This window comes from Solanum pennellii, chromosome 11 (genome assembly GCF_001406875.1).
Source record: "Solanum pennellii chromosome 11, SPENNV200".
Classification (NCBI taxonomy): Eukaryota; Viridiplantae; Streptophyta; class Magnoliopsida; order Solanales; family Solanaceae; genus Solanum; species Solanum pennellii.
In genome coordinates, this window is record NC_028647.1 from 65442373 (window position 1) to 65455123 (window position 12751).

The window sequence follows — 12751 nt, forward strand, 5'->3', positions numbered from 1 at the left end:
TTTCTTCTAAGCAAATGACTTACGATCAAACAAATACTTCAATATCGAACAACCTAGCCCTAAATTGGAAAGACTTCATTAGTAGATGAAGACATTCAATGTTTGGGGTTATTAGTTTAGCTCTTAAACCACTTTAGATACTTCACAAATGTTCATCACAGTGTTGAACGACTTTAGTTTGTTGTTAATCAAGAAATATGAGGAACAAACCTTTCAAGTCTTCTATTTGAAATAAATTCAGAGGAAATAACGACTACTTTCTCTAGTTCAGCATACACTTCCACTTGCATAAGAAATAATACCAACACCCTCTTGTTCTAAATTGAATTACAAACACCAAAGGACTAAGAAAGATTATGAAGAAGATTCAACTATAATATAAACCCAATGTCATAATATAGCCTACTAATTATTTACACTTCCCCTTTTCCTCCAATTTTGCCTTTGCCAACTTTTTCTTTTTACAAATTCTCAAAAAATCTTCTTTAACATTATCTTTCAAGATGCTCTCATGGAAGACAAAACTGAGGCGCGACTTTGGTGAAAAATGAAGTAGTCGGCTCCAAAAACCACAAAAGGAAGAGCTAGTAAAGTATGTTAGTGGGCCTAAATAGGACATACAACCATGTGACCTAAAGTTTCTGAACTTTTAATGCTAAAGATGGGTTCAAGATAGGTGGTGGAAGTGAATCGCGTTTTTCATATCTATCATTAGACTTCCAATCACAGTGTATTACAATCCATGTGATCCTTTGGCAGCTCAAGTGATTGAGTCACGGGTATCATCTCTTAGGCTTCTCATCTAAATGAAAATGTTCACTACGTTGATGGACTGAGCTGTGATAGATGGTTACTTGAGGGGATTTTCAGAAACTACAAAGGACAATGTACAGTGAAGGTTTCACATCTCGGGTTCGCAGACAACACTTGAGTTCTCTGTGATGCATACATTAATCAGTTGATTTTTTACACAATTTCATTTGATTACAACATCGTCGGAGCCTCAAATCAACCTCAGAAAATGTCAGATCATTGTTGGTGAAGTGGACAATATTGAGAATTGATACAAATGCTCAATTCCAGGATTAATGTTCTCCGTACTGTTTTTCTCAGTTTTACTGTTACACTTAAACAATGAAGAATCAACATGAAACGCAATAATTAAACGAGATCAGAAGAGGCTAGAAGATAGCAGAAGAACTACTTGTCTTAACGAGAAGGAAGCATTAACAAGAGAGTACATTGTAGAGTATCATATCCTTCACACACTTCATGTCATATACTACTGTCAGAAGAGATACTCATCTTGAGGGGAAGGAAGAATTGACAAGAGTACATGATTAAGTATCCCCAGACTCCATGTATTGCTTCATACATGCGAGAATATAGGAAAAGAATATTCTTGAATTGATTTTCTACGTTATTACAGAGAGACCCTATTTATGCACACTATAATTAGACACAATTTCCAACTAGGACACTACAATACAATCCTTTTCTAAGTAGGACACTATATCCTATTCCTATTTCTATTCTAAGTAGGATAGCGTGTACCTATTACTATTCTAATACTGCACCATAGCACTTTCATGAGTAAATTGACAACCCTCCAAAGGAATTTCTTATGAGACGTAGCAGACAAGAACCTTCAAGTTTTCATCAAGGCCTGTTAGTAAGGAGCATACTGCATACTCTACAAAGTGAGGTGGTAGTAGAAGCGCAGAATTGTGAAAGAGGGATAGAGAAGTAAACATGTCATACTTCACTTGGGTGCGGTCTTAGGAGGAATATATTAAAGGATCAGTAGATTTCAGTAGCAAAAGTAACAACACTTTCAAGGCAAGACATATAAGCTGATCTTGATTTTTAATCACAAGTGGTTGGAGAGCACAGTAGAAACAATGATTCCCAGATTACAATATCTCAAGCTCGAGCCAAAAGGAGTTGACATCACAACCGATCCGTAGGCCATAAGGAGTTCTTTGGGACAAAATTCAGGAATGAGGAGTGATTCCAAGGCCAAATTAAAAAAACACCCAAGTTAACGAGTGTATTTTTCCTTGGACATGATCTACTAAAATTGAATAGCCAAAACCTAATAAGGAGCCTCGTCGATCTAATTTTCATTTGCTGAGCGATAAACAAGAGAAGAGTTGCACATGATGTATTCATCCTTGGATACAAATGGACATAATCTTAGTAAGGGGCCTCATACATCCTTTAAATAAACTAAGCAGAGTGCTAAACAAGAGAAAAATATCCATAAATTACCCGAAAGTCCCAAACTACTGTTTCCCACTAGTCTATTAGCAGAGTATAGCAACCAAACAAGAAAACAGCCCAATATTCACTGTCATTCAACTCAGATATATACCAATAGCAAAGATGAAGTTCAAGAGGAGACAGAAACATAAGGACACAAATAGCATATAGAAGTACAATACTGCAAAATAAGAGGAAATGAGAGATCTATTTATGACTTGTAGAAAATGTACTTATAAGTTATAGGTGTCAAATACGGCATTTATGATACTTGTCCTACATGGGACACTAATACATATTTTCACGTGTCTGTTTGTGACTAATTCCAAGTTAACTGTTGAAGTGTGTGACCATACCATCTAAGAACTTAAGCTATTAGAGAGAACACTTAGCACACTTTTATCTACATAATTATGTCTTCAACAAGCCCCCATCATATGCAAGCCTGATGTAAAGCACGTCAAAATTCTTCCATGAAAATGGGTGATGATGATAATAGAACTCGTGATCCTCTATCTACTCTATATTGAATCGTGTGACCATCTCATTTAAGAGCTTAAGCTATTAGAGGGAGCACACTTTTATTTGCTTGGTTATGTCTTCAATAAATATGATATGGGAGTCCAACACTAACACTATCTTTATATCAGAGAAATCCCAAAGGACCAGTCACGATTGAAAATTTGGTGAATTATGACGAAAGTTTGAACTCCAATCTAACATAACCAACTAAAAGAGGAAGTAAAAAGTCACTTAAACCAGTAATGAAGTAGGGGGTGGGGGTTCATAAGAAAGATATCTTACTAACCTTTCAGGTTTCAGTAGAGGAATTCTGACAAGCGATCCAAAACGTTCAATAAGTTCACTCTCGAACTCCTGACGGCTCTGGGTGAAAGTGTACCAACAGAATTAGATACATATGGCTCATATATTTACTTTTGAAGACTAACAAAATGCGGGATAAGAACTCAGATAATCTTGTTAGCTGAATGAGTCAGATACAAATGACATGTATATTTACTTTTTGAGACTAACAAAATACGGGATAAGAACTCAGATAATCTTATTAGCTGAATAACACTTCGTACCTTTCCATCATAAAGGTGATAAAACATTAACATCACATATCCAGCATTTGGAGATGACTTGTCAAGATTTCCCTTCAGGATCGACCAGAAAAGAGAGGACTAAGGCATCAATATCCAAGTTGAATGGAGTAAATGGGTGAAGAGCATTCACAAAGATGGAGCAACATGAAGAATTAAGTACCGGATGATTAACACGCTGAAGTACTCGGAATATAAAAACCGCCAGTGCATCAATAGAGAATGGATTGACTTCAGTTCCTGCATGATTAATTAAACAGTAACTAAGACCCCATTTAGTGCACACATCGATGAGTATGACTCAAGGAAAAAGCAAATGAACTTTCTAACAATCAATTCGTACTACCAGGACCAACATCACCAACCATACAGAAAGGTAATGTCAAACATCATTTGTGCAAGCATCATTAAGCATATTAGCCTACAATTGTTCTCCAAGAAACAAAAGCATATAACAAGATGATACAGAGCTTCATCTGCAATGCCAGGAATGTAGGCGGGAAGTATACGTCTGATCTCCAAGAAACAAATGCATATAAAAAGATGATGAGGTCACCACTATAAGTTAAACAGACAAGAGAACTGCAAAGTCAGAGTTCCACCTGAATCGAACATGACTTTTCACTGGGCAAAAAACAAGAATTGTCAATAACACAAATCGCATTGTAAGAAATGCAAAATAAAGCCATTGAGTGAACAACCAAATCAATTGCATAAATTAAAGCAAACTTGCATGAGAAGAAGCATAACAGATTACTAAACCCTATGTTGCTCCAACTCACTAAAACTGCTGCCACACCCATGTCGGATCCTCCAAAATGCACTACTTTTGGAGGATCCAGCACATCCAGCTACATTTTAAAAAAAAATGAGCATCATAGATCAAAACAGAAACTAAAAAGGAACTATCTATATACCTTCTGAATCAGGTATAACTGGAATAGCAGATGCTTTGGTGCTAAGACACATGTTCTCAATCTGCAACGATGAGAATAAAACCCAGTGAGGCAATGAAGCACTACTACTACATCTAAAGTTATTCCTGAAACAAAATAATCCTAAAACTCAAGTTCTTTATATGCATTCCACGTCACTCTAAAACTAGAAGATGCATTCTGTGCCATTATAAATAGAACACAAAGTACAGAGAACTGATGCTACAAATAGAATGTTTAATATCAAGATCTGAAACACTATCACTGCTCTTATGTTAATTTGGAACTGAAAATAACCTTAAGAAAGATGGCCGTATATGAAAAAAAATTGTATCAGAGGACTTGTACTACTCAGGGAACAGTTAAACTTACTTGTTTCCATACTTCCTCATTTGGTGCATTCTTGTCAGCAAGCATGATCGAGTAAGGTTTTCTTCGACGTTCATCAGCAACTTTTTGCCAATATCTACCTATTAATATGATGGACATACGGAGATCAACTTTATTATCTGAGAGATGTTAAGTTCTTCAAGCAAGGAAAAGAGGCAGATTATTACTCTCTCCATTTCAATTTAGATATCTTACTTTGACAAGGCACAAAATTTAGGAAAATAACAGAGACTATTGAATCTTGTCGTCTTAAACTAAAGATGTGTGCATTGTACCAAAATCCATTCGAATCTTGTGAACAAGCCATGTAGAATGTTGGAATCAGAGAGTAACAATACATACAAAGAGGCATTCTTTTTTAAACAAATTAGGAAAGAAACTAAGACACCTAGAATGAAACGGAGGGAGTAATAGAAGTTTCAGGTGCAGATGTTTGTGGTAAGAGAGAAAATGATGACAACGCATTTAGTTCTAAGTACAACTTTGTCAATTGGTTCCAACCTAAATTAAAGAGCAAATGCATGTCAGAAAACTAATCGATACTCCCTGTCCCAATAATATATAGAACTCCTTCCAATATGGGATGTCGAAAAATCTTTAATCCCCTTCTATTTCACAACTTCTAAGAATTCAATTTCATCAAACTATTTCAATTTTTTAAAGCTCTGATGTGGTTGTTTTCAGTTAACTAACCTCCAACCATTTAAAGATATTCTTCCACTACCACTGCTTCGATATACAAGGAAAATCTTAATCCCTGTGCTTGTGAGGTTGTCAAACACCATCATACAGGACGAGACGAAGTGAGTAAATGATATGCCGACAACAACCTAAAGGCACAAGATACATGGACATGCAAAATAAAATTCTTTTGTAAATAAGGAACATACCAAAATGATGTTGAAAAGCACCTCATACCTTTGATAAGATCACCCATTAAACTATGAATTGGCCGATCATCTTCAAGCCCTCCTGGAGCATTCAGTATTTCCTTACAAAGTGCAGATTTAGCACAACCTGGTATTCCTGCATTTTCACATTGCATATCAAAAAGAATGCTTACTTCAATAGTTGCAGGAAGTTCTAGAAGAGGTTAATTACATATTCAAAACATACAAGACTTCAGATATCGCATACAATCTGAATATCCAAAACCAGTTCAATCTTACCTGGAAAAAAAACAATGAGACCCTCATTCTTTGCGACCATGTCTTTGCTGGAAATACTAGGGCTTGAAGGAGCAATGTCTTTGGTCGGCTCAAGATCACCCTCTACATCTTCTCCTTCAACAATAGCCATGAAGTCTTCAACTTTGACAAAATTTCCAGCAGATCCTATCAACGCCTGATTTTGTGGACTACGCTTTGCATATTGCTCAAGGAAGGGCTCAGCTTCACTTAGGTATGTGGATGATGACAATGGTTTGTTCCCATATTTTCTGCGTATATATACTGCCCTGAAAATTAGTTTATGTAAGCTGCACTGGGAAGATAAAAGTGACTCATCGTAGGAAATCATAAGTTCATTTAGTATTACCATTCATCAAGCATCTTGCTGAGTTCTCGTTGCTTGGCTGCTGAAGTATTCCAAATTTTCATTTGCCTAGATCAATCATATTTTTATAGAGATCAATATACTATAGAATTTATCCTTCAGAATTTATAAGACAGTGCAGCCAAAATATCACTCTCATTTTAAGAGGAAATGTATGAGAAACATGTCCTTGTATCACTGAATTAGGTAGGTCATAAAAATACAAGCTTGAGAATGTAAGAATACAGAAATATGTTAGACAACCTCAAACTAGTGTAAAAAGAACAACTACTAAAAAATATTAAGGTCTAGATTCAAAGTAGTTACACTTGCCAGACAGTATCTATAAGAACTGATAACTAGAACTCTGAAAATAGTTTAATAGGCTAATAGATTCAATGAATATATCACTTTTTTTAATCAAGTGTCTTTTCAAAACCATAATTTGAAGGCTGATAATGACATCATTATGAGCATCTCAGACAACTTAGATAATTCATTAGAACTGTAGCACGTCATTATATGACAATAAACACCTCCTCAGAGAACTATTATGATGTGGCTGGAACAACATATAATTATTGAATTATGTCGACTACAATGTAACAGCAGCTCCTTATTGAAAAAATTGAAACACAATGCATATGAAGGCACCAAGGAGTTCAACTAGAACTTGTCCATTGAAGAACAAAGAACCAACCAGATAAACCTTACCTCAGGTAATAAGCCTTATACGCAGAAGGGCCTTCTTTGAAAAGAGTCGACAAGCCATTACGGATCAAAAAAGTTCTCAACTGCACAGTAAACAAAATTAAGATGCAATTTCTCAGACCAATACGTGATAATTTCAAAGCAACATGCTAACTAATTATGTTCCAAATTTAGATCTTATTTAGTGGAAAATAACTGAGTATCATATTACTCCACCAAACAAAGAGTGTTTTCCACTGCAGTCACTTTCACTATTTTAATTCAATTTGCAAGCTCAAGCTCAAGCTTAACATATAAAGAACTTCACAGAAAAAGCGTTAAGCTCATCAAAGTTCCACCTATGAACTCTGTATCTCATCCCTACCTTGAATTTTTTTGTTCGAAAAGGTAACATATTTATATAATAATAAACTACACAAAGGGTGTAGTAATCACCCATAATTACAAGATAAATGAAGGGAAAAATAACTCCTAATCCTTTGTCTTCTCACAAGGATTCTAACAACAACATACCAGGTGTAATCCCACAAGTGGAGTCTGGGGAAGCTGGTATATCAGCAGCGTTACCCCTACCTTGTGAAAGTAGAGAGGTTGTTTGATATAGACCCTTAATTCAAGTATGCACAAGGATTCTAGTACATCATAAATAGATTCGGGATATTCTAAGAATTCTTGTTTTACACCACTCGCTTTTCTTTGCTTCGATTCCACAAAACAATACTTTGACCTTGTCCAGATTCTATTTCACACGGCAGAGTGGAAAATAAGGACATAACATTACTGGCAGATTGAACAGGTTGTAAAAAGGCTCCACAGCAGTCTTGGTACTGTGTAATGCATACTAATAGATTCTAGCAAAAAAATTCAGATATTGGAGTCCTTTTTTTTTCTTTTTTTGAGACAGTAACAACTTGTATTCTATTCCAAAACAAAAATCAGAACCTGCCACAACAAGTCACAGATTCCTAATTACAATTATGGAGAGTACCAGGAAGATCTTTAATCTATAGCAAAATTTACAAGGAACCTAAAACATCTTTAATTGATTCTAGATTTACCATGTACTCCTGTTTACACCAAAAAACCTACTTCTATATAGCCATCTTTCTAAAATCTTTATAACAAAACCAAAAGATTATCCTTTCTTAACATGATTGATGTAGTATCACCGAAGTGTTCTTTAAAATAAAATTAAGCAGCAGGCTTGACATCTGGTGGGCCAGTGGCTCTCCCAATTCCTTTGACTTTAGCCTTACAGATATACTCTATACCACAAACTTTGATTTCTCATGAGAGGGTGAAAGGATCCTAAAAGCAACATCTATCGATCCCTAATCCGTGTCGTTTATAATAAAATCTAGGATGGTATCTCGCCATCTTCTAGCGGCCAACATTGGTTCCAGTATCAAATAAGCTTATTGTTTTGGTTATAATTAATAAGCATGAAATAAAATGGGCAGTTATTTCATGCACTGCTCTATTCTGCATGAGTCATGCATCAAAGAAATAAAATAATTTAAAAGAATAACGAAAACTTGAAAAAGTATGCCCCTAGTAGCAGCAGAACAACCAGATTCAACTCACAAACAGGCAAGTCACATGAAGTCTCTGTTAGTGAAAGCTTATCTGGTAACTGCATTACCTTGTAAGGAAGGAATTTCATCTTGACCATCAGATTAGCATCTTCATCAGCTAAACGGCTATCCTCTTCCTCATTTTTTACCATTTGATTGCTACTTCCTACCATTTCGGCAGTTTTCTTCTCATTGACCTTGAATAAATCCAGGTCAACAAAAAAGCCTGTGAACAGCTACATCAGCAACTCAGCGTGCAAAAGATGATGGGATGAGTAAGGAGGGACGGAGGCTCTCACTGAATGAAGACTACACTTTTTTTAATGAACATAACAGAAGATAGCAGGTGAAGACTGGAACTCAAGGATCTATAGGGGGCACTACTATAGATCATTCAGATGGGACATGACTATAGATCATTCAGACGGGACATGACTATGTAACTTTTTGTGTTCCCCCAAAGGAGACTTTCAAAATTCTCTTGCATCCAAATTTTATATGACTTTTTAAATGCCATAACTTTGTTCTCAAATAGGAGTAACAGAAGTTTCACCTCAAGCACCAGCAAGAAACCACTCATTTACTCCCAGAAGAGGAAGAAATAAAGCTGATAAATATATATATATATATAATGGTGAAAGGGTTACCTACCCTAGGATCCTCCTTATCTTACAGAGGTTTACTACGAGCCATACCCAGCGGGATACATATTGCCCAAATGGAACCTAAAAGATGGGATGGGTGATCCATAAGATCATTTGGCGAGGTTCAGCCCTCAGCGTGGGGATCTTTCTGGACATCAAAACTATATAGTTTGATTTCCAGAAAGATCCCCACGCTGAGGGCTGAACCTCGCCAAATGATCTTATGGATCACCCATCCCATCTTTTAGGTTCCATTTGGGCAATATGTATCCCGCTGGGTATGGCTCGTAGTAAACCTTTGTAAGATAAGGAGGATCCTAGGGTAGGTAACCCTTTCACCATTATATATATATATATAGATATATATATATATATATATATGAAACTTCTTACTTCAAACTTTATTTAGTATGAAGATGATATGAAATGAGCTTAAATGGAGAAGTGAGGATCCATATAGCCGACCCCAACATGTTTGGGACTGAAGCGTCGTGCTATTTGGTTACTTGTACTAAAAAGGGGATATATAGGGAAAGATTTAAAATATGTACTCCCTCTGTGACTTACTTTCCTTTTTAGTATTTCTATATTAAGTAACAATTTAACTATAAAATATCTAGTTTACCCTTAATGAAATTATTTACGGCCACACATATTTCTTCATTCATTTTGGACCACAAATTTTAAAAGTCTTCCTTTCTTTCTTGAACTCTGTGCCAAGTCAAACTACCTCGCAGCTCGCATAAAATGGGACGGAGTGAGTAGTGATATCTGAACTTAATAAATTGAAAGGGTGTTGATGATGGATTAAAGAAAAAGATAAAGGTTAATTTTATATTTTGATGTTTAGTCTATATACTGTTATCCGTATTTTATTAGGTATAAAATGATACCAATTGGCAATTGGTGTACTAAATTGTACATGATTAGCTATGCAGGACTCAAAGACTAACCAAAGAGTCGATTTCAATGTTATACATGATTAGACAAACCTGGTTTCTCACTTCAAAGTAATAGCTTTACAAGTTAGCAAGGTCAAAGGCTATACAACTGCAGCTAACAGATCAGTTCCAGTTTTGGCTGAGAATAATAAATGAACAAATATTACCTCGATACAAAGGCCACAGTCCTGGTTTGTGTCTGACATGAAAAGAATTATTTTAATCAAGGAAATCACACAAGATATGCAGCAAAACCCAATAGCTAAACATTAAAAAAGTCTGTTGAAATAGTTAAAAATCGACCTCATCTCTTTCTGGTACCGGCGGAAGCCTGAATCACTATGTACGTGGATCACCATTTTGAAAGGCAGGTTGTCACTCGATAAATCATTAATTTTATGGAAGTTATAGTAACACTTGAAAGCAGCAGGAAAACGTTTTTCCCTCATCAAACGAACCATTTCCTGAAGATGAATATATCCCAAGTGATGGTTAACAGAGTTGAGACTAAAGAGATAACTAAAATCTGACAACTATCTATCAGGTTCTTCAAGAAAAAGTCAGAAAACAGTTAAGCCACACACCAAGACTAATTCACGTAGTTCCATGAGCACAATCAGAAGGTCGGTGTATTTTCCAAACAATAAGGTGGGGGTGGGGACAGCCAAAAGCAATGACAAAAGACAGGACCTATTTAGCCAGAGAGAGGAAGAAACCAAAACTCTTTCATGTATGAAATAAAAGATGCATATAATTAGTGAACATCACAATTATTGTTCAACCTCTCAGAGAGATGGAAAGATGATGTGAAGAAGAGACGGGACCATTGATTTACTTTTGGGAAGTTACTCGTTCATCCCTTCCTGATGATTTGTGCAGCTAAAAGAAAGTAAATTATTACTTCCCCTCTGGCAATCATTCATTTTCACCTCAACCAAGCAAGGTGTAAGATAGAGAATCAGACATACATAAAAATTTAAAAGACAACTGAAATAGGGAGCAAAAGCAAACGATGATTAAAACATCAACACCATATTTACAGCATAATTGTACTCCTCCCTTAGTAAAATTGGGCGACGTGCTTTCATTTTTTGATTGTAACCAAAGCTCACGTTCTCAATGGAAAACTCCACCAATAGGACAATGAAAACCTGCATATTCAACTCTTGCTCCTTCACAACAACAAAAAACTGACGACTCATCATCACACTCAGGGTACCCCTACACTAAAATGGTTTGCAATTTAAAACTCAAGTCAAATTAAACCACAACGTATTTTAAGAAGAGTGAACATTGAAGTAAAAATATGGGATTTTGTGACAGGAAAACATGAAATACGAAGTCAGGTATTTGAAATCCATTGAGTGTACCACAAATCCAAACAAGCTTAATTTCCAAGTTACACAACATTTCCTTCGAGAGGTAGTTATTCTCACTTTCTCATGTCTCCAAAATTACTTGAATTGCAATGTTTCTCCATGTTTCCACTACTGTTATTAATCACCACAAGAATGCCAGGGACTAAGCAAAAGTTGCGGTTGCAGTATGATTTTGTCTTCTAAAACCGAAACAGAACACAAGAGTATTCTATGAGTAACTAGATTCGGGTGTGACATGTTAATCCAAAATACTGTAAACTCTTTAAACTTGATACTTAAACTATTATATCTTCCCTTAAGGATGTATTATCTCCCTCAATTTCTTTTATAAGTAAAATAACCACCTTTATAATAAGCTCTGGTGAATTTTTCTCACACGTCTTCTATTTTGGATTATCTCCTGTACTACAATTTATTTCTCCGACACTACCAACCATGGTTTCTGTATTCATACTTCATCTGCTTTAGCAAAAAGATACCCAACTAGGCGGAGAAGAAGTCAAGGGTGAATATCTCTTTGCCCCCCTCTTCAATCAATGTGTTGACCTTTGTCGTGTGTGCCCTTTAATAAAAAATTTCATGTGTAGTGGCACTTCTTTAGCCTAATAAATAGTTGTTAGGATGAATCACACCTGGTAGAGGATATGAAATCTCTGTCAACATGAAGCAATTAGCAGTGATCATCATGAAAGCAATTATGCTAAAATGAGGTTTTGTTGAACATGCTACAAAAAGAGGGTGATCTGAAAAGTTGATGATTAGGGAAGAAAACTAGGGTAAATCTCTGTCAACATGAAGTAATTAGCAATGATCATCATGAAAGCAATTATGCTAAAATGAGGTTTTGTTGAGCATGCTACAAAAAGAGGGTGATCTGAAAAGTTGATGATTAGGGAAGAAAACTAGGGTAAATATACAACTGGGTAGCAAGTTAGCTAGCTCCTCTTTCTGAAAACCGCTACCAATATAAGAAAATTGCAGTAACATATAAGAAGAAACTAATTTGGTTAGGTCAGTGATGACTATCAAGAAATAAACAACCAACAGTAACATCAACAAATTAATTAGGAGATATTTTGATTGAATCACTTCAGAAATTTTCCCAAACCTGTAATTTTCCTGTAGAAAAATCAGCAGGATGTGATTGTAAGAACTTTGACACAACAGAGCGATCAGCATTTCTTGAATGTGAGCCAGAATCATCATCTCCAAACCAGTCCAAATAATTCGGGCAGAAAGCCGTGCCAGCACTCTGAAGAAGCGCCTTGATTTGCTG

At 35.8% G+C, this 12751-nt stretch overlaps 1 protein-coding gene across 1 annotated transcript in view; it reads right to left on the bottom strand.

The window, feature by feature from the left end:
• Positions 1-12751, bottom strand: part of LOC107004723 (tRNA ligase 1) — a 30011-nt gene that overhangs the window by 4077 nt on the left and 13183 nt on the right. Inside the window, exons 11-23 of the mRNA XM_015203045.2 lie at positions 12584-12748; positions 10400-10560; positions 10264-10295; positions 8580-8737; positions 6941-7020; positions 6230-6295; positions 5863-6149; positions 5612-5719; positions 4676-4773; positions 4286-4346; positions 3532-3608; positions 3351-3422; positions 3071-3147 (exon numbers count right to left, since the gene is read on the bottom strand). Of these exons, the coding sequence (XP_015058531.1) occupies positions 3071-3147; positions 3351-3422; positions 3532-3608; positions 4286-4346; positions 4676-4773; positions 5612-5719; positions 5863-6149; positions 6230-6295; positions 6941-7020; positions 8580-8737; positions 10264-10295; positions 10400-10560; positions 12584-12748 (1442 nt within the window). The remainder of the gene's footprint in view (positions 1-3070; positions 3148-3350; positions 3423-3531; positions 3609-4285; positions 4347-4675; positions 4774-5611; positions 5720-5862; positions 6150-6229; positions 6296-6940; positions 7021-8579; positions 8738-10263; positions 10296-10399; positions 10561-12583; positions 12749-12751) is intronic.